Source organism: Neomonachus schauinslandi, chromosome 14 (genome assembly GCF_002201575.2).
Source record: "Neomonachus schauinslandi chromosome 14, ASM220157v2, whole genome shotgun sequence".
Lineage (NCBI taxonomy): Eukaryota > Metazoa > Chordata > Mammalia > Carnivora > Phocidae > Neomonachus > Neomonachus schauinslandi.
In genome coordinates, this window is record NC_058416.1 from 84,876,167 (window position 1) to 84,903,292 (window position 27,126).

The window sequence follows — 27,126 nt, forward strand, 5'->3', positions numbered from 1 at the left end:
CAAAAAGTTACACACAGTGTTACCGTGGGACCAGTCAATTCCACTCCTCGGCGCCTGCCCAGGAGACATGAAAACATGTGTCCATGTAAAAACGTGTGCACGCATGTTCACAACATCTTTATTCACGACAGCCAAGAGGTAGGAAACAGCCCAAATGCCCCTCAACTGGCGAATGGCTAAACAAAGTGCAGTACAGACACACAGTGGAATATTATGCAGCCATGAAAAGGAATGAAGTCCTGACAGCTGCGACAATGTGGATGAAGCTTAAAAATACTATACCAAGTGAAAGAAGCCAGTCACAAAAGCTCAAGTATTGGATAATTCCATTTACATGAAATGTCCAGAGCAAGCAAATCCATAGAGAGAGAGAGAGATTAGTGGTTGCCAGGGGCTGGGGGAAGGGAAGATTTAGGGATTGGGGGTGGGGGGGATTGACAGCTGATGGGATTTCTTTCAGAGGGTATGAAAATGTTCTAAAATTAGATTGTGGGATAGTTGCATAACTCTTTGAATATGTTGAATATACTAACAAGTGAGTTGTACACTTTAAGCAGGAGAACTGTACGGTAAGCACATTATATTTGTTTTATTATAAAGTGTTTTAAAAAAACCACACTGGTACCCCCAAAGTACCGTCAAATAGCAAATGTTCCTCTTCACCCTTCACCAGCCTAAGGGCTCCAGTCTCTCCCCCACCTTCCAGATTTGATATCAGCCACATGACCTTGTGTATAGACCAGCGCTCATACACCAATCCTCCACAAAAATCTGAGGTAAGGGCTACTCCCCCCAGGAAGGAGCCTGCTTCCCATTTCCAGCCCTTTGGAGGAAAGGGGCAGAGGCATGATGTTTTTTGTTTTTTTAATGCCCATAAGCCTCTCAGGAGTAAACTGGAGGGTCTCGGGCACAAAGGACAGGACATATTAGTAGTCCTGAAGTGATTTCCCCCAGAGAAGCTCATTTGGACCCCTCCATTAATTCTGGGATTACACTGGGTAATGGCAAGTTTGTTTTCTGAAAAGCCCATGTTCTGCAAACCCTAATCCCTCCCCCAGAGCAATTCCTCAGCTGGGAGGGAGGCAGGCAATGAGGTAAAGCCACGGTTTCCTCTTTGGGTTCAGAGCAGCCGTGGGGCCTGGCTGGGCTGCTGCAAGGTACTACCTCTGCGAGTAGTTTGTGGTCTCAGAAATGGCAGTTACATTTACTGCCCATGGAGGGGAAAGTGAACGTTAAAACGCTACCCGCTTCCACGGATCGGGAAACTAAAGGCAGGAGCTATGAAAGCAAATCCTTCTTTATTTCTCCCATCACCTAAATTCCTCCTAAGCTTCAAAGAGAATTAGAATTTACCCACAAGTAACAGGGACCCTCTTCCCTAGCAGTTCCACATTTAGGAATATACCCTAAGAAGATAATCAAACAAAGGTGGATTCAATCAAACAAAGAACATCACTGCCCAACAGAAATATAAAGTCGGCCACGCATGTACTTTTACATTTTTTTTTTGTAGCCACATTTAAAGAGGCAAAAAGAAAAAGGTGAAGTTAATACTAATTATCCATCTGTCTAACCAGTAGATCCAAAATATTATCATTTCCACTAGAGTTGCCAGATGTGGCAAATAAAAATACAGGACACCCAGTTAAATTTAGATGAATTATCTTTTCCAGCATAAGTATATCCCATGTGATATGTGGGCTATACTTAAAGTTTTACTTGTTGTTTACCTGAAAATTCACATTTAAATGGACATCCTTTTTAAAGTCTGGCAACCCTAATTTCAACATGCAATCAATACAAAAAATAAATTAATGAGTAATTTTACAGTGTTCCTCTTTGCACTGTCTTTGAAATCTGTTGTGTATTTTATACTTCTAGCACAGCTCAATTTGGGCTCGCCGTATTTCAAGTGCTCAATAGCCATAGAGCTAGCAGCTACCATTCTGGACAGCACAGAGCTAGAATGTTCCTCTAAATATCTCTTATAGGGGCGCCTGGGTGGCTCAGCCATTAAGCGTCTGCCTTCAGCTCAGGTCATGATCCCGTGGTCCTGGAATCGAGCCCCACATCAGGCTCCCTGCTCAGCAGGAAGCCTGCTTCTCCTTCTCCCACTCCCCCTGCTTGTGTTCCCTCTCTCACTGTGTCTCTCTCTGTCAAATAAATAAACAAAATCTTTAAAAAAATAAAAATAAATAAATGTCTCTTATAACAACAACAACAACAACAAAACCAGAAAAAAATACCCATCAATGAAGAGGCTGCTTAAGTCACAACTAATGTTTAAAGAGCACTAACTACTGGTCAGTCCTTGTCCTAAGAACTTTGCATGCATTGCTCTATTTTTTTTTTCTTTTTAGTTAACCAGAAACAAATTCAACAATGCATTATCTCATCTAGTCGTCCCAACATCCAATCGAAGTAGGTGCTGGTATAGCCCCTTTATACAGACGAGGAAAGCAAGGTTCAGAGAGTTTCTAGAACTTGCTCAAGAAAGTGGTGAGGCTGAGTGTGGACAGACAGGTTGATACATACATGTCCCACCCTAGCATGGACTTTGGAAGAAGACTCACCAAAACATCACTGGTTTTCTCTGGACTTTGAGGTGGACACTGGTTAACAGTTTGGTCTCTGCTGTCACACAGACTGTCACACAGACTTGGCTCTGCCAAGTGCCCTCACAAGTGTCTTGACCTTTGTAAGCCTCAGTTTCCTCATCTGTAAAATGAGAGTCCCGAGTATCTGCCCCACAGGGTTGTTGGAGTCTAAAGAGGATAAGGGATGTGGACAACGAGGCAAAGCAACATACTCCTGGTAAGTCCTCAGCGGACGTTACTATCATTCTCCCTCGGGTCTTTGTCCTTTCCTATTTCCTATTTGATTAGACTTTTCCAAGGTGAGCATCAATCAGTTAAAAAAAAAAAGAGAGAGAGAAAAGTTACTTTTTTTTTTTTTTAAAGATTTTATTTATTTGACAGAGAGACACACAGTGAGAGAGGGAACACAAGCAGGGGGAGTGGGAGAGGGAGAAGCAGGCTTCCCACGGAGCAGGGAGCCCAACGCGGGGCTCGATCCCAGGACCCTGGGATCATGACCTGAGCCGAAGGCAGACGCTTAACGACTGAGCCACCCAGGCGCCCCGAAAAGTTACTTTCAAAAGAGAGAAAACCAGGATGCCTGGGTGGCTCAGTCATTGGGTGTCTGCCTTCAGCTCAGGTCGTGGTCCCAGGGTCCTGGGATCGAGCCCCACATCGGGCTCCCTGCTTGGCGGGGAGTCTGCTTCTCCCTCTCTCTCTGCCCCTCTCCCCTGCTCATGCTCTCTATCACATGCTCTCTAATAAATGAATAGAATCTTTAAAAAAAGAGAAAAAAGAGAGAGAAAACAGCCCTTGAAGCATCTGGAGGAAAAAGAGAAGGAAAGAAGAAAAGAAAGGAGAGAAGGAAGAAGGGAATGAAGTCACCTAAGGATAGGGAAAGGTGAGGCATCATGATCTCCCCCCACAGTTTTCTGAGTGACCACCAGGGGGCACTGCCTGCAGTTTCCACAGCTAGGGAAAATGATCCCTTTCAAAAAAAACAAAAACTTGCAATAGACAAATCACCAGAATCATTCCTCTTAACTGGGGTGCCCTCTGCCAGGAGTCCCCACTGAAAAGCTGCCAACATTCATCTTACAGGAGATGTGAAAGGCAGTGGGAATGGTCTCCCAGCTGCAGGTGATCCGCGTCTTACCTTTGGAGTCTTCTTTGGCCAAGTGACTACAGGGACCCCAGTGATGGCCAGACTGGGGTCATCATCCGCATGCTCCTTCAGGACATTCTGTGGCCAAACAAAGGAGCCATATTAGCCCAGAGTAGAGGGGAGGCCCCTGAAGGGGGCTAAGACTGGATCTAACCCAATAAAAGTCAGCCCTCTACTAAGTCGACCACCACCCACACACTCAGTAGAAACCAAGTCACCAGGGTTCCTTAGAGGCCACAAGACATGCAATATCCCCCTTTCCAAAAATATTTTTAAAAAGCAAATCACACACCTCCCTATGACTTCCATGAATGTATCGCTCACTGATCATATTTATGAATCCAAACATTGGTCTAGAGTGCTATGGACTCTCACGCACACAATCTCATTCAGTCCTTACCAAGTACCCCGGGAGTGGGCTGGCCAGTGCACTAAGATGCTCTAACGTACATAAACTCAACTACGTATGCAGAGAAACAAAAACAAAACCAACCACGAGGTCTTGACACCTGTGAGACCTCTTTTCTTCCATCAGCCAGCAAGCTATGTGTATTCTAATCTTGGTGTGTAAAGACATGTCATTGTTTATTACAACATGGGCCATAAACACAAGTAGATTCTTAATCTGGTTTGACCAAGGATGGAATCATCTGACCAAATGCTAGCAGAAAAGTGGGCTGTGATAGACGTACTCCCGGGCTGGGCAAGGGTCTCCCGCATGGCGCACTGTGTTCACATCTCTGTGGGTGGTCTGAAGGCTTTTCAAGGGTAATTCTGACTCTACCAGATTTTGGCCTTATGTGGAGGCTCATTTTAGAACCTCAACCAGGTGTAAGATGCTACTCCACTGAATTATCCCTGAATTATCCCTGAAGCTCAATTAGGCAATCAAGGCTCAGAAAGACTCAAGAGGACTTGGGTGCTGCCCCAGACCAGGAGGGCAGAGCCCCCGAACCCCACTCTTCAGCACCAGACTTCCCACCCCATGACCACTTCACACGTGGGTTTTTTTGGTTGCATCCACAGCATGCCATGAAAAAGCATTTAGGGACAGATCTGTCACTGGCCTATTCTGACCCTGACCGTTAATTTTTGGATTGTACAAAAACATTCCTGCAGGGACATTTAAAAACAGAGAAAGCTACACAGTAGAACTTAACAGGAAGAGCAAAAGAGCTCAAAACAGAAATATAGGTAAAGATTATTTTAACTCCCTTTCCCTAATCTATTCACCGGAAATGAATCCAACTCACTTCTAATTTGTTCTACTGTCTCAGTTTTCTCATCATCCTGTGATTGCCAGATTTTTCAAGATGTGCCTATTACGCCAAATCCACCTGTGGAACTCTATTCTGCCCATTGGGAGGTGGCAAACAGGACAGTGATCAAGGGTCAAACTCGGGGCTGTCTGGCTTCAATTCTCAGCCCATACAGCTCTGTCCAAGTCCAGCATCAATGTCACTGATTTATAAATGCTGTTTATAAATATCTTGGTTCACTGCTATATCCCTCGTACAATGACTAACCTACAGTAAGCCTCCAGTAAATAACTTTAAAAAAATAAATAAAGCCACAAATCCCGAAAGAGGGACTTTCTACAAAATCCCTGACTAGTACTCCTCAAATCCGTCAAGGTCAACAAAACCAAAAAAAAAAAAAAAAGTCTGAGAAACTGTCACAGCCAAGAGGAGCCCAAGGAGACATGACAAATACATAAATAGTGCTATCCTGGGTGGGATCCTGAAATACATCTAAGACACTTGGAAAAAACTAAGGAAATGTGAATAAACTCTAGACTTTAGTTAGTAATAATGTATCAATGTTGGTTTAATTGTAACCAGTGTACTCCACTAATATACCATGTTAATCCTAGGGGAAAGGGGGGCGTGTGTACGTGGAAACTGTAGTATCTGCTGAATTTTTCTGTCAATCTAACACCATTCTGAAACATAAAGTCCTATCATAAAAAGCAATTTTTTTTAAGTAGGCTCCACGCTCAGCGTGAAGCTCAACGTGGGGCTTGAACTCACAATTCCAAGATCAAGAACTGAGCTGAGATCAAGAGTCAGATGCTCAACCGACTGAGCCACCCAGGCATCCCCTAAAATGCCAATCAGACAGCAGTAACAGCTACCATAAAGGAAAACGGGATTATTAGGCTGCCAATTTTTCTAACACATATGCAGCATATTTAACAAGAAATATAACAGAAGGGGACCAAGAATACAAGCATGATTCAGCTCCAGTGTGGACTTCACATGGGGCATGAAAGAGGCTATTGAAGGTTGGGGGCAGTGGCAATGATCCGTGCCTGGGGGAGGAGTGTTTCATCACTGACATTGTTTAGAACTGCCAGTTCCCAATGATGATAAAAAGTAGACCAATTTTTTTTTTTAATCAGTTTTGGTTTTGAATTAAATGGACCCCAGACATTACACCCATTAGTGGGTCATTCCCACTTGGTCCACCACCCAGGGTGGATAGGACTGGATAGGTGAGAGGTGAAATGGAACCATCAGGAGACAGGCACCACATATTTTGTTGAATGAATGTACAAGAGTAGGATGTATTGAGTGTTTGCTCTGGGCTGGGCATCGTAATAAATACGCCATATCCACTCTCTCATCCAACACTCTTGACCACACTGTGAGAAGGACCACCATCATTTCCAGATGAGAATACCGGAGCTTAGGGGGTAAGGGAACTGTCCAAGACCACTCAGCCAGGAAGGGGTAGAGACCCTTCCACTCCACAACCTGTGCTCTAACCACGGTAATATTCAACCTATCCTTCAAGAAGACAGGGGGCCACATTCCTAGTAGCATGACTCACAGCAGCCAAAGGACACTTGGAAACAACCCAAGTGTCCATCAGTGGGTGGATGGATAAATAATATGTGGTCTGGCCACACAATAGAATATTATTCAGCCCGAAAAAGGAAGGAAATCGTGACACTGCTGTAATATGGATGAAACATGAGATGCCTAAAGTAGTCAGATTCATACAAGCATAAAACAGAGTGCTGGCTGCCAGGGCTCAGGGAGGGAGAAGCAGGGAGTTGTTTAATGCACGGTGCTGATGGCCGCACACAGTGTGAACACACCTAATGCCACTGAACGGGACCCTTAAAAAAAAAAGGTTAAAATGATAAATTTTATGTGATGTATGATCTACCACAATTTTTAATTTTTTTTTTAGTGTTTTATTTTTATTTAAGTAGTCTCTACACCCAACATGGGGCTCGAACTCATGACCCTGAGATCAAGAGTCGTGTGCTCTTCCGACTGAGCTGGCCAGGTGCCCTGCCCCTACCACAATTTTTTAAAAAGGGAGGAGAAAGTGGGGCAAAGCAGTCCCTCCCTAAGGACTGGAATCAGAGGTTCTAGAAAGTACACACAGGAGACCTCACTAGTTAAGCTATTACTGTTATGCCTATGACAACACTGGTTCTAGAGTCAGAAGACCTGGGTTCAAGTTCTACAACTTGCAGACTGTATGACCTTGAGGAAGCCACAGCTTAGAACAGTATATCTACCCTTGACTTTCCATGAAGTGAGTTGTGATTTTACTACCATTCTTAGGAGCATTTGTTGAATGCTTGCTCTAGACTAATCCTCTCTGAGGAATAGGGCTGATTCTCCTCCTTTCTCCCCAGAAGCAGAAACTAAAGTTCAGAGGGGCTAAGTGACTTGCCCAAGGTCACACAGCAGGGAGGTGACCGAAACTGACACTGACCAGGTCCATCTAACTACAAGTCCAGGGAGTAACACTGGGTGATAAAGCCTCAGGAAACCATTCCAGCAACGTCTGGAGCTGACCTATATATACCCCATTATTAAAAAAATATAACACCTAGGAGACAATCTGGGCTCACATTCACCATCTGATTAACAAATACAGAAATGAGTCATGCTCACCTCTTCCTTGCGAGACAGAGAACTCATTCAGCCACTAACTTCTCTACAAAGCATTTTTCAAACTTTGCCCCAATCACGGAAGGAAGACACACATGTGCCCAACGTGGGCCTGCACAAGCACAAAATTTTGTTGATGTTTCATGGTTCTTAACAATCCATATGAATTTCACACCCTCTTCTACAGTACAGCAGGGTTTTCTGTTGTTGTTTTTTTTAAATAATGTTTCCCTACTCCCAAAAACAGCATTAAAATATATATTTTTTTTTTCTTTTTTGAGGAAGATGCTCTGTGTTTAGGCAAAACCTTTCAATTCACATATATCTGTATCTAGATATCTTATATAAATATAGCTAGATCTATCTTACCATATGATGGGAGCAGGGGAGCCCATCACTTCCATGGGACTTCCTGCCCTCTTACCTAATCTCAAACTCCAGGTTGGGGTGACAAACTCAAATGCTGCTAAGAACCAAGCAGATAAAATGCAAGATATTGACAGACTAGAGCCCTAGAGAGTGGTGTGGCCTAAGGCACACTGGACGCCACGGGCCGGTTTAGAGAGGGCAAATGTTACTCAGTTCCAAACCACTAACCTCTTGTGGAAATAAAAGCCCCACCTGATCTCTGATTTTTTCAGAAGAAATCAAAGATCCAGAGTTTTATTTGAAATTGCTTAAATGCTGGCAACTGATTGAAAAATTAAAAAAAACAAAACCCCAAAAACAAAAACGAAAAAACAACTGTGAGCCAACCAGTACAGAGGCCAGTCTGGGCCACGGGCCACCAGTGTATAAACACTACTCTGCGTAAGATTGAAAATAATGTCCACTCGCCTTGGTTTTCCTGGAGTTTCTGAACTGTCTCAAAATTTCCTGTCATTTCAGTATCAAAGCTGGAGTCCGTAACTCACAAGCAAGGTGAGGTCTCTGTGGAGGAATGTCTGGTTACAAAAAGCTATTACTGAAGGTGTAGTATTATCAATAATATACACATTAGTAATGATAAATAATAATTAAAAATTAATAGAGGGGGTGCCTGGGTGGCTCCATCGGATAAGAGTCCAACTCTTGATCTCAGTTCAGGTCATGATCTCAGGGTCATGAGTTCAAGCCTCACTCCAAGCTGGGCGTGGAGCCTACTTAAAAAAAAAGTCATTTAGGGCGCCTGGGTGGCTCAGATGGTTAAGCGTCTGCCTTCGGCTCAGGTCATGATCCCAGGGTCCTGGGATTGAGTCCCACATCGGGCTCTCTGCTCCTTGGGAGCCTGCTTCTCCCTCTGCCTCTCTCTCTCTCTGTCTCTCATGAATAAATAAATAAAATCTTTTAAAAAAAAAAAAGTCATTTAAAAATAACTAAATAAAAATGAAAATCAAGAGAGACCTCCCCAAGGACCCTGGAGTGCGCGTCTCCCACACACACTCCCGGCGGGAAACAGTTCCCCTCCACGGCCCTCGGTGGCCACCAGGAGGTGCTCGGGGTTCTGACCCTCAGGGAAGTATTTTCATTTGTTTGTGACAGGTTACAGGAAGAGATTATTCTAATTGGGGATTGTCTCTGAGAAATAAACTGTGCTGAAGAGCACCACGTCACTGGCATCCCTAGGCTCTGCCAGAATTTATACCCTTCCTGGGGCTCTTGGAAGCAGAGACTAGGAAGCCTGGGTGTCAGGACCAGCCCCTCAGCCCATCATAGGTTACACCCTATAACCCTTCTGAGTAGGAGAGCCCAGGGCAAGCTTTCTAAAAGGGAAAGATTGGGGCCACCAGGCCCTTTCTGCTGGGACCTGCCCTGCTTCTGACCCGACAAGATCACCACAGACAACGAATGTGCTGGGCCTCTGTTTCCTGTTATGCCAACTCTCTTAGTGGGCTTAACCAGCCAACAATGGATTCAGGCCTCACTGCTCCGTAGGGTGGGGTGTTAATTGATGATAATAAAGCAGAGGCAGGCATCAAGAATCCCTAACCATCAACCAAACCAAAGGTAAAGGAGGGTAACAAGGGTCGGAACAGCTCAGGCCACTGCTCTGGGGAACCCAGCAGACTGAGGGGTCCTCCCCTTGCCACAGGCAACTGGGCATCAATGCCCCTTGGGCCTCCCAAGATCCCTGCCTCTGCCCCAGCCCAACCATCTTGTGCCCGCCTGTAAAAACCCATCTGCACTGGGTTGAACTGTATCTCTCAAGTAGGTATGTTCAAATCCAAATCCCTGGTACCTATGAATGTGACCTTACTTGGGAAAAGGTTCTTTGCAGATGTAATTCGTTAAGGATATCCAGATGAAATTATCCTGGATTTAGGGTGCACCCCAAATCCAGTGACTGGTGTCTTTTTTTTTTTTTTAAGATTGATTTATTTATTGGACAGAGAGAGCACACGCGCGCTTGCACGGAGCTGGAGGGGAGGAGGGGGAACACCGGGGAGGAGGGAGAGGGAGAGAGTCCCAAGCAGATTCCGAACTCAGCTCGGAACCCAAGGCGGGACTCAGTCTCACAACCCTGAGATCATGACCTGAGCCGAAACCAAGAGTCAGATGCTTAACTGACTGCACCACTCAGATGCCCCATGACTGGTGTCTTTCTAAGAGAAAGAAGAGGGGGATTTGAACAGAGACACCAGGAAGAAGGCCCTCAGAGGGCAGAGGCAGAGAGTGTAGTGATGCAGCCACAAGCCAATAAACACCAGGGATCACTAGAAGCTGGAAGGATAAGGAAGAACCCCCGCTGGAGCCTTCCCAGAGGGCACACCGGACTGGGAGAGAGTAAGTTTCTGTTGTTTCAGGCCACAGAATTTGTAGTCATTTGTCATGGTCTGTGGCAACCAACAGCCTACACAAGCCAAAGCGCGCCGTGGTTAGAAGCCTATTAGCTACACGATTTGGGCAAGTCACCACGCCTCTCTAAGTCTCAGTTTCTCCATCTAGGAAATGGGATGATAAGAGTCCCCCACCACGCCAGCTTGTGGCGAGAATCATAACGCACGGAAGGTACTTGGTCTGTGGTAAATGCTCAACGACTGTTGGCCAATCTCTTAATTGGCTTCTGTCATGTTTCCTGCTGGAATACCTTGCCCCTGTCCTCTGTTTGCAGAACTCAACCACTTCAGAAGTTCTAAGCACAGGGAAATTGAAAAGTTTATTTAGTTGGAAGGGCGGTCTAAACGCTGACTTAGCTACATAACGAGAAGGGATAATAAGGTGATTCAGGAGCCCACAACTTAATTTTAGGCCAAAAAAAAGTCCCAAGGGACACGGATCGACGTACCCATTTTTCAGGTCCAGGGTTTGCCCAGATGTCTGGAACTCGGGTATCTGGCCCTTTGCTGTTCTCCTTCGATCCCTGAGGTGGTAGAGGCAGAGAACTGGGAGCACCCGTGGCTTGTTTTATTATCACGCCGGGAGCTCGTTAGGTGAGAGGCCTGTCTCATCCATCCTTCTTATCAACCCTCTATCCCCTCACTGCCCAACCAAAATACCAGACACAGGGCTCAGTATGACACCCAGCCCCCAGCAAGAGAGCCTGAGCAACTACTGAAGGCCAGCCCCCAAGCCCAGCTGAATCTGATTATGCCATTCTCTGGGCTCTGGGTCATCTTTCAGGTGGGAGCAAGCCAGGCTTCCTGCTTCTTGGCTCCTCTGAAGCAGGTGGGGAGGGGAGAGGGGAGGAGTGAATTAGAGTCATCAGTGCCAGAGGCCTGGGCCCTATACCTGACTATTTTGCAAAACCAGCAAGGTGCCAGTGCTTAAACAAGCCGGTGTGTTCTGGGGTCAGGACTGATGATCCCAAGAGAGTAAAGCTGTACACACACCTTCCACGGTGTTGGGTTTCACCGACTTTCACACTTGACCTTAAATGGGCCTGTGTTCATTGCTCGGTGTCTGAAATAATAATAATAATAATAATAAATCAGCTCTAGGTTACGAGCACTTCAAGGCCCCATGCTAAGTAAGGCTTTATGCATGTTGTCTCACTGAATTTGATGAGGCACGTGTTCTTTCTCCATTTTATCACTTTCCCCAAGAGCATTCGGCTGCTTAATGGATGGCTCCTGGGAGTCAGCCTGACTCCAGAAACTTTGGTCTTAAAAGATAATACCTGTTTGGATAATGTACTCTTCATTTAGGATTATTTTCTTTGCTCTTATATTTGGGTTTTCATGAAAGAACAATACAACTGATTTCTTTCTTTAGTGTCAAATATAGGGGCGCCCGGGGGGCTCAGTCGTTTAAGCGTCTGCCTTCGGCTCAGGTCATGATCCCAGGATCCCGGGATCGAGCCCCGAGTCAGGCTCCCTGCTCGGCGGGAAGCCTGCTTCTCCCTCTCCCCCTCCCCCTGCTTGTGTTCCCTCTCTAGTTGTCTCTCTCTGTGACAAATAAATAAATAAATAAATAAACTCTTTAAAAAATTTTAATGTCAAATATATATAAAACACCTGAAAACAATCGCCCCTCGCTGCCTCTTCCAGCCCCTAATTCCAGAGAGTGCCACAGTTCTGTGCAATAGGAAAGGTGGCTGTCTGCTGTGAGCCGGCATGCTCATCCCAAGCTGACACTCTGGCAACCAGGAGGGCATGGCCTCGTGGGAAAGAGAGCCTGGCATTATTTTAATTAATAATGACCACTGCAGAATCACCTTGTAGGGTATCCGACAAAGACCCTCCTACCGACAACCTCAGTGGTCACGACCCACTGAGACCCAAACCCTTCACAACCTTGCCAGGCATTTTCAAGTCGTCTACTGTCGATATGAGGAGTAGGCCTGCCCCCCGGAGCCACCCGCCTCCTTTCCTCCCATCAGGAGCCACAACTCTCTCCTTGAGTTCTAATAGAAAGCACAGAGTCTTCTAGAAGGAACAGCATGCAGGGCTACTCCCATCTTACTGTTGCCAATCCAAGAAGGAAAAAAGATGATGATGCATTGGGTTGAATAGTGTGCCCCTCAAAATTCATGGGTGAAACCTCAGAACGTGACCTTATTGGGAAATGAGGTCTTTGCAGATGTAACCATGTTAGGACCCGGTCATAGTGGATTAGGGCGGGCCCTAATCCAGTGACGGCTGTCCTTATGAGAAGATAACACACACAGAAGGCCAACAACCATGTGAACGTGGAGGCAGAGATTGAAGTGATGGAGCTACAAGCCAAGGAATGCCAAAGACTGCTGGCAACTGCGAGAAGCTGGAAAAGACAAGGAAGGATCCTTCCTCCCCTAGAGCCTTCAGAGCAAGCATGGCCTTGATTTCAGACCTCCGGCCTCCAGAACAGTGAGAAAATAAGTTTCTGTTGTTTTAAGTCAGTCTGTGGCTCTTTGTTATGGCAGCCCTAAGAAACTTACACAGATGGTGATCATTAACCTGGAGGAGGGCTGAGGGGAGCTGAGAGGCGGGGACAGAGCTTGGGAAGGGTGGGAAGCCAGGCAAAGCCAGCCTGGCTCTCCTTTGACTGTCTACCTGAGAATATCTAATTTTTCTCCAAGGGTTTACCAGGAGTGCTAGGTGTTCATTACCTCACTGTCCCTCAAAATAATCCAATGACGCAGATCCCTGTTATTATCCCCATTTTACCAGGAAGACACTCAGGTTTCGATGGGTTAAGCACTTCCGAACGGCCAAGGGACTATAGAATCTGGTCCCCAGAAAGATAAAGCACAGCTAGTCCAATACCCCTGTTTCACCTGCAGGTAAACAGAAAAGTACAGTGACTTGACCACACAGCAAGCAGCAAAGAATGGAAACCAGAAACTGAATTCAAGGGTCTCATGTCCTGATTTCTTATTCTTTCCATAGGTACAGGCCAGTATCCTGCACCGCCAGCACAAGAAGTGTCTTGAAAGAAGGAAGTCACTTAAGGTATCTCAGTCCCAAATCCCAAGAGTTTCACAAAGACAGGGAAAGGAAATGGCGTTCTTTCTTTTCTTATTTTTAAGATTTTATTTTTTTAAAAGATTTTATTTTATTTATTTATTTTTTTTTTTAAAGATTTTATTTATTTATTTGAGAGAGAGAGAATGAGAGACAGAGAGCATGAGAGGGAGGAGGGTCAGAAGGAGAAGCAGACTCCCCGCCGAGCAGGGAGCCCGATGTGGGGCTCGATCCTGGGACCCTGGGATCATGACCTGAGCCGAAGGCAGACGCTTAACGACTGAGCCACCCAGGCGCCCTAAGATTTTATTTCTTTAGAGAGGGAGTGCAACTGAGCAGGGGCAGGGGCAGAGGGAGAGGGAGAGAGAGAATCCCAAGCAGACTCCGTGCTGAGCGTGGAGCCCGATGTGGGGCTCAACCTCACGACCCTGAGATCACGACCTGAGCCAAAATCAAAAGTTGGATGCTTAACCAACTGAGCCACCCAGGCACCCCGGAAATGACTTTCTTAGTTGGATTTTTACAAGATGCTGGAATCCCCCTTCTTTTCACAAAATAAATTAAGTAGGGTGGTCCTTTTGGTTTGAATCTAAATCCAGACCCCTCAAGGCAAGTTTCCAAGGTACAAACGAGCTCTCTCGGACCTGCTGAAACCACAGGGTCATGGGAAGGACAAACTCAACTTTCAAAAGTTCTGCCCACAAAAAGGATGAGCTAGACCTACAGGAAGGCACAAAAGAGAAAGCTTTAAGGGACAGAAGCAAGTTGCAAAACAAGACCATCTAATTTTTTTCAAAATTATGTATAGGAGGGGAAAGCTCCAGAATTACGTTCAGCAGATGAGTAGCAGGGTTACCTCCAGGGGGGAGAACTGAGGAGGGGGACATTTTCTATAGACTCTAGCCTCTAATGTTTAATTTTTTTTTTTACATTGATCATGTAACATTGTAACACTTGGAACTTTTACAGAGAAGAAATATCCAGAGTGGATAAACCTATAAAGACAGAAAGCAGGGGTGCCTGGGTGGCTCAGCAGGTTAAGCATCTGCCTTCAGTTCAGGTCATGATATCAGGTCCTGGGATCGAACCCTACATTGCGCTCCCTGCTCAGTGGGGAACCTACTTCTCCCTCTCCTTCTGCCACTCCCCCCTACTTGTACCTTCTCTGTCAAATAAATAAAGTCTTAAAAAAACAAAAACAAAAACAGCAGACGGTGGGGGCAGAAATGGGGAGTGACCACTAGTGGGGACAGGGTTCTGTCTGGGGTGATGAAAATGTTCTGAACCACACAGAAGTGGTGGTTGCACAATATTGTGAATGTATTTAAAGTCACTAAACTGCACTTTAGGATTGGGGCACCTGGCTGGCTCAGTCGGCAGAACATGTTAATCGCAGGGGTTGTAAGGTTAAGCCCCACAGTGGGGATAGAGATTACTTAAAAATAAAAAAAAAATTTGGGCGCCTGGGTAGCTCAGTCGTTAAGCGTCTGCCTTCGGCTCAGGTCATGATCCCAGAGTTCTGGGATCGAGTCCCACATGGGGCTCCCTGCTCAGCGGGAAGCCTGCTTCTCCCTCTCCCACTCCCCCTGCTTGTATTCCTGCTCTCGCTGTCTCTCTCTGTCAAATAAATAAATAAAATCTTTAAAAAAAAAAAATTTAAAAATCTCAAAAAAAATTTTTTTGATAAAATAAAATGGTTAAAATGGTAAATTCTTGAAGACTCTTAAAGATTCTAAAGTGGTGATCTAGTAAGTAAAAAAAAATTTTACGGCAAAATGGTGTTATGTGCATTTTACCACATTTAAAAAAATACTCTACAAATGAGAGAAAAAATGGGTTTTGATAAAAGCCAAATCTAGTCATCTGGAGACTGTTTTGGGGACCATCTCCAGTAGCAGGGGCTTTGGTTACCATGAGCTACCTCATAAACAGCAGACCAAAGATCATAACTGGTCAGTCACCAAGGGGGACCCACCACTGGCCAGAAATAGGAATCACTCAATGGTAGTGATAGCATGAGGCACTGGCTAAGATCTCTGCTCTGGACCCACATTCCTGAGCTGTGTTTTATTTCTCAGACAGTGCAAACAAAACCCCAGTATCTGAGGAGAGAGAGCCAAGGCACCGAGGTGCAGCCAGGAAGAAGCTGCTCATCCTCTGTGACAACACTCTCCTTCTGAAGGTCAGTCTTGGGTTCAAACTCTTTTCTGGGTCCCCAGGGACTATGAGGGGCTGATGGCCAGGCTGGAGAGCCAAGAACCCTCCTGTTCCAGAAGAGACGTTTGGCCACTTCCCCCATACAGACTCCTGGCCACACAGCCTTTAGAGACACGAGCAGACACTCCAGTTCTCCTGGGGCTCTAAGGAGACCTGTCTACCCAATTTACAAGCTCTTTAAGCTACAAAAGACCTCCCCGGACAAGGCTCAAGAACATAAATATCTCCAAAAATAGGCAAATTGGAGCTCTCGTGGCCTTAGCTCCATCTTCTGGAAACCTCCGCACCATGACAGCTAAGTGGAGGAAGAAGGGAATGTGCAGGCTGCCGCGAAAAAGATAAGACAGAGAGGTCCAAGTAAAGCACCAGCTTGTGCACCCACAGAAGCCAGAGGAGCAGAAACAAAGAAAGCCAGAGGCCAGGGACGTGGTACAAACTATTGGACTGCATGCCTACTTTCTAGAACTTGATTCAATGGATCTAGAACATCCAACCGCCATCTGATCCCAACGACCACCGCTGAAAGACCCACCTTGCTCATACCAAAAAATAGCCCCTTCTGGCCCTTTGCCCTGGACCTGTGACTTTTGGGCCTAATTCTGTTTTCTTTTGTGGCTGAGTATCAATAAATCATCTATTCTGGTGTCTTAGAAAAAAAAAAAGAAAGGTAAGTTCAATAAGTGAGCTTAAGTGGCTAGATGGTATGAAAAAGAGATGTGTGAGTCTAACAAATACACACTCAGGGAGGCAGTAGGGAGCGGTGGGGACTGGGGTGTATAAGGTCAGCTGCTACTCACTTCCTGCTGCTTGTAGCCAGTCAGGAACACGGGCCAGGATAGCTAGGATATTTTCTTTTATGACTCTTCTGATATTTTAATGTTGGCAAGTAATTACAAAAATATGTTTAATACTCTGCAGGCCAAACATAATGCCTAGAGGCTGGATTTGGCCAGGGACTGCCAATTTATGACCTCTGTTCCAGGGCCAGATCCATTGCCTGTTCTATAAAGAAAGCCAAAGCAACCCCCTTACTACCTTCTCCCTAAATGTAGGATGGCCTCTGAGAAGGGAGAAAATGTCTCTACAACAGCCAAACAAGGCAGTACTGAGTAGGGGGTGAGCACAAGGACGCCCCCACTAGGCAGCAGGAGTGGCCTTGGGCAAATCACTTAACCTATCTGTACCTCAATTTTCTCATCTACAAAATGAGGATAATAAAAGTACTACCAAGGTTGTTGGGAGGTTTAAATGAGTTTATATATAGTAAACACCTGTAAGAGCACATAGCAATTGAGATGCATTATCACAAACTGCTGTTGAAACCCATGGTGAAGACAGGAGGGAGGAGGCTGGGCTCCTTGACCCCAGCCCTCCTCCACACCATCAACGGGCCCAGGCTGAATCCAATCTCAGAGGCCCATCAGGTGGGTACAGGTGAGAGACAGGAGGGGCCGAGTCCTATCCCCAGAAAGAGATCTGACCAAAAAAGAAAAAAAAGAAATCTGACCAACCAGGAACCAAGAACACTACACACAAACAGATCAGAGACACAAAGATATTTTAAAGGAAAAAAGAGCTTTCCACAGCACAGAACAACATTTCCTCCTAAGATGAATGTGTTTTTAACTCATTTACAACATTCTGGGGCCCCAGTACTATTAATGGTTTTATTATTGATTAAAATTCCTTGTTTTTACTTTAAAGGACCTCAGAAGAAAAAAGGAGCCTCATGAGAGAATTCTAAGGTTTGCTTTAGGAAACCTAACATACAAAACTCCATGCCACGAGATTAGGGACTCTTAACCTGGAGTCCAGCAACAGGCTCGGGAGTCCAAGACCTCTTGACACAGCATGCAAAATTTGGTGTGTATAAGCACGTTTTCATAAAACCCTCAAGAGAGGTCAGCAACCTCCAAAAAAGTCAAGAGTCAGTGAAAAGGACCCAAAGCAAGGAATGATTCGCTTTACAGGGATGGTCATCACAGAGTTCTTTTACCTGGCAATCTTCCCCAGTTACAAGATTTGCATTTCCCAGCACCTGGAGGAGCACACCTTCTATATGAAGTGAAATATCTCTGGACTAATGATTTCGTACGCCAGCTCCCTCTGTTTGTGGCACCTGTCAGGCTGCCTGACAGGGGCCCCGGGTCCTCATCCCAGCTCCCCGCATCTACCTGCTCTGTCACTTCAGGCATATCCTTTACCCTCTCTGAATCTACTTTCACATCTGTTAAGTGCAGATAACTCAGGTACTTTGCCTAGTGCTGGTACTTGACTGGTAGTGAATTTTCAACAAGTGTTACGATGATGATTACTAGAGGGGAAGGCCCCTCAGTGTATTTCCTGGGAAATACACACACTGCATGTTTGCACTCTGCCCATAACAGCCTTCCCCATCCAGAGAACTCCTATGCAGCCTCTAAAGCCCAAACCAAATGCCCTCTGCATACCTGTCCCAGAGCCCTGGCACCTGGTGTGGCTGAGGAGAATCCTTCACCCCGCTAACCGGTGAGCTGCCTGAGGGCAGTAACTATGCCTTCCTACTTTCTGTTCCCCCAGTGGCCAGCCCAGATGGTGCTCAATGAACATTTGCTCAATAATTAGGCTCTACTTAGAGACCTCTGAACCCCAGGTGGATATGTGGCCCACCTTAGCTGGCCACCTAGAGGACCACCCAGAGGTACAACCTGGTCCTATGAAGCAGGTGCATGCTCCAGGGGAAGCCAGCCCAGAAGAGCAAGTCTTCCTGACCAGGATGGAGGGGTCTGTCCCCAGACCTAACAACAGCACTATGGGCACACCCATAATGCCGACTGCCAGCAAAGCCTCGGATTTTCAACAAGCACAGAGAAAGAACTCCTTGTCAACCACACAGCTTCCCCTTTAGCTGTCAATGGTGGCCTCGGCTCAGAAGTCTTAGGCAGGCTCGCTTGGACCAGAAGCCCCTCTCTATGCATAGACACATCCCTGGGACAGTTTGCACTGAGCTGCCCTGAGCTGAGCTGCCCCTGGGAACCTGTCCGGCCCTTCTCAGCTGCCCAGGCCCAGATGCGATGCCCTGCCCACCTTCACGCCCTCCAGGAGTGCCTGGGGGTCCTCGATGCCCTCAGGGACACACTTCTTGTTCTCTGGGAGGGATTCCAGTTTTTCCACCAGCGCTTTCAGGCCCTTCAGCTCAAACTCAGTGAGGTGGGTCCACTTGGCGGAGACCCCCGTGGCAGGGGAGCCAGTGGGCGTCTTGGGGTAGTCTGTGGGCACCGTCGTGGACTTCACACTTTCCTCCGACTCGTTAGACAAAGTCCTTTGGAGGAACCGCATGGCAGGTGCTTTGGGCTTCTTCCCGGGGGCCTCCTGGTCCTCTGACGGGGTGCTGGTGGGCGACGGAGGGCCATCGGCGGGTGGCTTGGGCACCTTATCTGCACCCTCCTCCTCCTCCTCCTCCTCTTCCTCTTCCTTCTCCTCTTGAGGCTGCTGGTCACAGGACTCCTCCTCCATCTCCAGCCAGGAATCAGATGAGAAGCCGTCTACGCTGGGCTTTCTAGGGGCATCTACAGGGAGCAAGAGGGTCACAAGAAAGACTGAGATGAAGGCCCCAAACTCCCTGCTAGATGTCCCTGGAACTCCACTCACTACACCTCCCCTTTACTCTGGACATCCAGCTTCTTTTGACAATTCTAATGGTCTATGCCTCCCTCCGCCTCTAGAAAGGCTGGGGTCAGTCAGACATAGGATCAAATCCCAGCTCTGTTTCTTCCCAGCTGTGTGTACCCAGACAGGTTGCTTCACCCCTCTGAATACACCTGGCATTTTATTTTTCAACATATAAAAATAAGGCCCAAAACGCATATGTTATATAACGATTCCATTCATATGAAATGTCCAGAACGGGGGAAATCTATAGAGACAGAAAGTAGGTTAGTGGGGTGCCTAGGCTGGGTGGGAGGGAGATAAGGAGATAACACAGGGTACAGGTTTCTTTCTGGGGTAAAGAAAACAACCCCAAATCGACTGGTGATGGTTGCACAGCTCTGGGAATATGCGAGAAACCACTGAGTTATACATATTAAATTGTATGATATGGGGACGATATCCCATTAATGTGTTTTTAAAAATACAAGGCAAAAAAATGCTTCCTCTGAACACTTGCGGTGAGGATCCCCTAAGGCATCACTGAGCATGGGTCCTGGCAGACAACCAGCATTTGGTACATGAGGCATCCCTGATGTCTCCTCTTTACTTTGGCGGGAGGAGCAGTGAGGCAGGGGGGAAACAGAAGCAAGAAATTTCAGTGACCCAAATGCTGCCTCAAGCTTTCTTCTTGTGCCTGCAAACGGAATTGGGAACGTTCTTCTACAGCCCTAAATATCCGAAGGAGAGAAGTGACTCTCCGTTTCCTGGTCCTGATGACTGCCGCAAAATCAAGCCTCTGGTCCCCACAGGAACGTGTAAGCTCCTACAACCACAGGGGTCGCCCCATTATTTCAGACTAATTTCCCATTTCCTACCAGGCTGGGAGCTTCCGGAGAGCAGGCTGTGGGATTTCAGGACTTCTCAACACCTGAATATTGCATCATCTGACACGTAGGAGACTCACAAGAGACTCCCCAGGCAAAACTGAATTTCTGAGAGGTAAATAAGCACTTCCCAATAAAGACTTCTGCAGAAACATTTGTTCTCCATCATCTGCCCAGTCTGAAACCCCTAAAAGTCACTAAGGATGAGAGTCAAGGGAAGGAGGGAAGGAGGCTTTTTACAGTGGGAAAAAAAATAAAGAATCTAAAAATCCTGGGGATTGCAGGAGAAACCGTGCAGACCCTAAAGGAGACAGACCGATCATGTTTTTCTATGCCATGATGAGAAAGAAGCAGTGAATGAGTCTCAGCACACTCTGCCTCCAGGAAACCCCTCAGCAGTAAGAGCTCAGAGGCAGGGGGGGAAGAGCCGTGTTCTTCCAGATTGCTCCTCAGGGCTCACTGTCACAGCTAGAGGCAACCTCAGGCAGGTGTCTAGGAGTCAAGATTCAAGGATTGAGCCATTTGGGGGGTGATGTCCCTTTAAGTAAAGGCAGGAATGAGTCATTTGGGGGCGATGTCCCTTTAAGTAAAGGCAGGAAGGCAGGACTCCGCAGCTGCTGCTCTAAACGCTCTCTCCTGCATCTGTCAGAACCACCCACTGCCTCCAGCCCTGGTCACCCCTCCCGCTGGCTCAAAGCTGGCCTCAGAACTTGGAGACCGGCTGCACCTCGTGGGCCTGCTCAGATATAGACAAAAACCCAACCCCAAGGTGCAGGGGAGGGCTGAGGATGGGGGATCAGCTGGTGGCCCCGGAGGACTAAAACCACCAGGATTCTTCGCTCCGTAGGGATCCTGTTTCAGCAACCACACCTGGGACTCGTTCCTCAGCGAGACCTGGAGGCCACCAAGGTGACTCTGTTGGGGTCACAATTTCATTTTCTTGGACTCTGTATTCCAGATGGGAAGTTGACAAGGATGGCTTCCCCTCCTAAGGGGTCTCTAGGAGTCTGCCCGACACTTTGGTTTAAAAGAACTCCAGAAACCCAGGGACTCCCTAGGGCCACACTGAAAACATTCTTCCTGCCCAGCTGAGCACTGGAGGTGGCTGCGCCCACCTTTCACTCACCAATAAGCATTGATTCTCTCTGGTATTCCTGAGTGAGGTAAGACCGCTGGGTCACACAGTACACGTATCTTTCCAAGACATACCAGCACATCTCATAGTAGAAGGGGTAACGAAATTTGGGCTGCACCTGAAAGCAAAGACCCAGGGGTGGAAGTCAGTTTCTGGAGGGCAAAGGAGAACCAAGGGAGAAAACTGGGGGGAGGGAGTTTCTGCGGGTGGGAGTTATTTTCACCATCTTAACAAGAGCACAAATGGTGTGAGGGAAAAATGGGGGAGGCGGGCTGGAAGGCAGGAGAGAGGCGCTGGAAGGGGCAAGATACCAGTAGCATGCACATATGAGGAGGAAGAAGGGAGAAAGAGGCCTATGTGAGAGCATCATTTCAAAGCTCCCTGAGCGGCAGGCTGCCAGGGGAAGGCCGATGGGGTCCGCTTTGTGCTTCTGTTAGATGCAGAGAAACAGAGTTGTCCCCTGACCTGCTGACGGAGGGTGCGGGTACCTGCGGATGTGAGCCTGATTCCAGCTACAACAAACACAGGCTCCTCCTCGTTCTCAAAAAATTCTTGCACACACTCTGCTATCCCTCCCTGCCCCTTGAAAGACAGAAAACGACCCCCAAACCTTCCCCACTCGCAGACGGGCTATCAAGCATCTCCTGCACTCTGGGAGGGAGACAACACCGGGTGGACCAATGAGGAGGGAGGGGGTGTGGCCTCGCCTACCTCCAGGGGTGGGGCCTCAGAGAGTCCCACCTCCTGTACCTCCTGCTCCTCCCGACAACCACCTGGCACTGCCCAGCCTGCATTCCCAGAGGATTCCCTCGGACACAAGTCCTCAGGGTGACCTGGGGCAGCTCTAACACCAGGAGACACACGCCCAGGTCCAGAGCAGGAATCCAGATGGGGCTCCCCTTTGGGCCGTTTCTTAGAGGGGAGGAAGTGTAGGTGCAGATAGCTTTGTGTAGCAGAACTGTGAAAAGGCCTGGGCTTCAGGAGGATTCTCAGGGTTGGGAGCGCGGGGTCTATATGGACGAGATGGCAGAGAAAGATGGCAAGGAAGCCATTCCACTGACGGCCTTGCACAGATGAACCTTCCGGAAACTTCATCCTGAGCGGGTAAGTGAGGAATGAGGGCGGTGAGTGGGTGGTCCCTGTCTCCCCCAGGGACTGAGCCCTCTTTTCCAAGGCTATGCGTAGATCTTGCAGGTCCACACTCACCCCGGACCTGCTCTCTTGCCCTCTCGCCAAGGGGGTGTCTGCTTCCAGGGACCTCTGCGGGTGCCAGAGACCCCTCTTCACCTCTCCTATCTTCCAGAAACCCAGGGAGTTGAATGTTAAGCAAGGACACTGTCCCACCTTTCTCTGCGACACTCTACAGGCAACACTCTACGTGTGGGATGAAGGCAAAGACAAGCAGACCTCGGTCCTCCATTTGCCCTAAAATACCACTTTCCTGCCTCTCTCACAGTGCCCACCTGGAAAAGGCTCCCCACTCTGCCCTCTCTGAGAGTCCCAGCTCAGTCCCCTGGCCACCCCAGGCTCCGCTGACTCAGTGTTCAACCGTGAGGCCCTTTTCCCACGTGGGGGGGTCTCACTTCTCCCATCTGCTTATTGGGTCCACTTGACCTCCCCACCTCTGGTGGATGTTATGTGTTGGAATGAGATCCTGGCCGCCGCATGCTTTTGAGCTCCTCCAGGGGGATGCATGGAGTTGGGAACATCTAGCGGTTTCCTTGGCTCCAGCTACTCTCCTGAGAACCCTGGTTTTAATGCTGGGATAGTAGTAATACTTTTTCACTGTCACTGGATCAGTGCCCTTCGGAGTTTAAAAAGGAGAGGGGCACTTCAGACTGAGACAGACCCTGACCTCCTGTAAAGAGGGGTCCGGGAGCCTCAGCCCTACCCCCGCTCCAGAGCAAGGACCAAGCGACTTTGAAACCAATTGCCGATGCCTACAGAGCAGGCTGAGGACAGGCAGGCCCGCCTCTTCTCGGACCCTCACTCACATCTCCTGACTTCAGATTCAATTGGTAAGACTCTGAAGTTGCTTTTGACCTTTCAAATTTTGGGAAACCGTGCAAGCCGCTCTGCACTCAAGGGCACCATGGCGCCTCAGAATCTTTCTAGATCAGGAAAAAAATATATATTTTGGCTGTATGTCAGGAGAGGAAGAGAAGTCTCCCCTCATTGTTGCTGAACCCAAGGGAAACCAGCTGGGTGAAAACAAATGCTGATGAAGGAATTCAAATTTTTTCATTTTATTTATTTTTTTTTTTTTCCAAGAGAGCACGGCAGGAAACAAAATTTGCAAAGAATTGACTTACAAACGGGTTGTCGCCTTCCACCCTTCGCCTTCAAAACGTTTCAGCCACATGCCTGGGAACATTAAACACACGATTGCTCAACATTATTTGTTGACAAATTCGGAGCCTCACCAAATTGAGTTGTTCACCGAAAGGCAAGGCAGTCAGAAAGCATGCAGCGCTCCCAGCCTGGGGGGTAATCAGTCTGTCAGCGGATCTCAAGGGGTAGCTTTGAGTTCCCAAAGGCCCATAAGAGTAGCACTGGCCTTAGCCCTTCCTCTTACAGCTGAGTGACCTCAGGAGATCAGAACCAAAGGTGTTTTGGTGCATCTATTACTCCCAGGTCTCAAGGAACTTGAAAAACTAAAATATGAGGGTGGGTGGAAGTGTCTTAAAATTTGTTTTTCTCCTGGAAAAAAAAAAAAAAGTCAATGGGAAAAAAAAAAATCCAATGGCAGAGGAAAAGAGGAGAGGAAGGGAAAATTATTTGCAATTTCCAAATAGATTCACTGGCTGAGAGGGAATGGAGCGTGTGGCGTTACCTTTCCTGAGAAAGCTGCCTTCACTAGAGCCATTAGGGAGGGAAAAAAAAAAAAAAAAGATAAACATAAGAGAGACGGCAGTTTAATGAATGATCAACTGGACCATCCTGTCCCTTATCAAGCTAACTGGAGTTAAAAATATGTAGTGATGGCTGTTGAGACGTTATCTTCACATAATAAACATGCAACACATCCGGTCCTTGGTATAGTTCCTCCCCACCTTGTATCTTTACAATGAGAGGATTTACTCTGCACAGGGAGGGGGGACACGTGTGGGTTTCTACACATTGGAAACCACCAGGCCCTGGCAGGGCAGGGCCTCAGCGGCAGCAGGGTAAACACCCCTATCACCCAACCCCCCCAATATCAAAGTGAGACGCGGCTTACTAAACATAGGAGACCATTGGGGTTCCCCTGGTCTGGATGGGAGGGGGGTTCCCCACCTTGGGCCACAAAGGCAAATTCTTTTTCTAAGACAAATCCACACCATGGGGCTTAAAGACTGACAGTTTCCTGTCCCACCCCCTGCCTCTGGTTTCCAAGCACAGCCCTGTTTTAGGGACTCTTGAAAAACTATTTTTAAATGGCCATAACCTTCTTAAGAAAGCTCGCAGGGATGTAAGGAATTAAGCCGTAGCGAGCTGACAAGGAGCCCTGGTATTTTATCTGGCTTCTAGTGCTCTCTCCCCAGCATCTTTTGTCTGCCTTGGCTCCTAAGACATAAACAATTGGGCCTTGTAGCCAAGCCCTCTCCAAAGACCAGAAATCAAAGCAGATTAAACAGCCTGCCTCTGCTTCCGGCCCAGCCCGCCCGCCAGCCCCCCGCCCATCAACCTGCTTCAGGGAAACCAGATGGGGCACCCATTCAGACGACAGGGACAGTGGGCCTTGGGGGAGGGGACCCTGCCGCGCTCATCTCAACGTGGGCCTGATAGTCTCTGGGCGCTCACTGTGACGCCGAGGGTTCTACACTGTTACCCTCCCACCCGCCTCCCACAGGGGAGGGGAGCTGGACTCCTGACGGAAGGATGGGGCCCAAATGCACTGAGACGTACAATCCGGATTCCCTGGGGGAGGGGGGACAGCTGCCAAGCAAGTTGCCAAAGCCTTTAGAAATCCCAGCCTGATTCTGGCTTTCAAGAATTGGCTGGGAAGTCATAGGCCTCACTTCTAGATTTCTCCTTTTTTATCCCGCACCTCCCTAGTCTGTTCGCACGCAAACTGGCCCATTCTTCAGGGCTGGCCAAGGAACAGTTGGCCGGAACCCTGGACAGCACTTGACCCAGACTATGAGATGACCACTCACACCCACATGGTGCCTTTCTCCAGGATGCCACGGGGTGGCTTCCCCCAGACCAGGGCTGGGGCCGGCCTCCCCCAGACCGGGAAAGGGGTGGTGGTCAGGCAACAGAGAAAAGAGGCGCGAAAATCCACAAAATAAAGACCCAGGCTCTGCAGATCCGGGCATCCCAGCAGCAAACCCGTCAATCTGAAGATACACAGTTGCTCTTGGAAACACACCTGACTGCTGAATGTAGCTCAAAGTTGTTCCCAGGAAACCCCCGGACACAATCCCCCAACGTCGGGACTATTCGAGAAGTCCGATACACACACAGTAGCTAAGATTTCTGGTTCATATATGTGATTCTGCGCAGCTCAGGGCCTAGAAACAAGACCAGGAAAGACGGGGACCCTGGGCCCAGGGCATCTGCCTCGATGGGATGCTTCTGTAGAGTCCCAGCATGACAATACCTCTCTGGGGCAAAAAAGTCACCTCTGAGGCAAAACCCAAGAAGATGTGGTGTGGTCCAACCATACAATGGAATATGACTCAGCCATAAAAAGGAAGGAAGCAATGATACCTGCTACACCGTGGATGAACCCTGAAGACATCATGAGACGTGACAGAAGTTGTTCACAAAAGGACACGATATAAGATTCCATTTCTATGAAATGTCCGGTAACAGGCAAATCCGTAGAGTCAGAAAGCAGATTGTTGGTTGTCACAGGCTTGGAGGGTGGGGAGTGGGTTTATGGAAGGTGACTGCTAATGAGTAGGGGATTTCTTTCTGGGGTGATGAAAATGTCCTTGAATTAGAGCTGGTGACTGCACAACACTGTGAATACCCTACATGCCACTGAGTCACGCCCCGTAACTGGTCACTCGTATGGTACGCGGATTATAGCTCAATAGAAAAAAGAGATAAGTATTTGAACAACTGTAAGAAAAAAGAAGAAAGAAGGGGCCCTCTTGGCCCCAGTTTCCCACCCTCAGACCTATCTCTCAATTGCCTTGGGACACTTGGCCAAGCCCCACAATGGGAAAGAGGGTGCAGATGCAAGCAGCCAGCGCTCCCCTGAGGAAGCTCGTGCAGTGGAGTGATGCCGAGGGCACACAGGGCACACATCAGGTGTCCAAGCCTCGGCCCCGGTCCTGGGGGGTGGGGGTGGGGGAGACCCTATGTCTGAGAAACGGTTACTGTCACAGTCAAGAGGAAAAGCGCCCCCCCCCCCAATCCCACCCACACCTGCAAGCAGACACTGACACACAGCTCAGAGACAATACCGAGGGCCTCCCAGATACTGGCTTTCTCAAGGCACTATATCACACTCGGGGTCCCTGGGTGGAGGAGACACATGACCAAGAGCTGACCTTTCCAAGGCCCCCCTCCGAACCACAGCAATAACCACCACAAAATCCCCCCCAACTCCCGTGCATCCCTCTCTACACATGAGAAGAAGAAAGAGGGAGGGTTCCTGACATCTTGCAGTGCTTTCTCAATAGATACTTCCTCTTTGATGAGGGGGTTTTGGCTGCCACTGGCCTGGAGATGAACAGAAACTCCAGGGACTCTGGGTGGGGCTCTTGGAGACAGCCCCCCGCAGGGACCAAGGCCTGGCTTGAGGCAGG

The 27,126-nt window shown here is 47.9% G+C and overlaps 1 protein-coding gene across 2 annotated transcripts in view; it reads right to left on the reverse strand.

Moving 5' to 3' along the window:
* The window catches only part of KDM2B (lysine demethylase 2B), a 122,824-nt gene that overhangs the window by 46,804 nt on the left and 48,894 nt on the right, over positions 1-27,126 (reverse strand). For both annotated transcript variants that reach the window (XM_021698552.2, XM_044921002.1), the window contains exons 10-12: positions 21,374-21,500; positions 18,800-19,281; positions 3,733-3,819 (exon numbers count right to left, since the gene is read on the reverse strand). In XM_021698552.2, the coding sequence (XP_021554227.1) occupies positions 3,733-3,819; positions 18,800-19,281; positions 21,374-21,500 (696 nt within the window). The remainder of the gene's footprint in view (positions 1-3,732; positions 3,820-18,799; positions 19,282-21,373; positions 21,501-27,126) is intronic.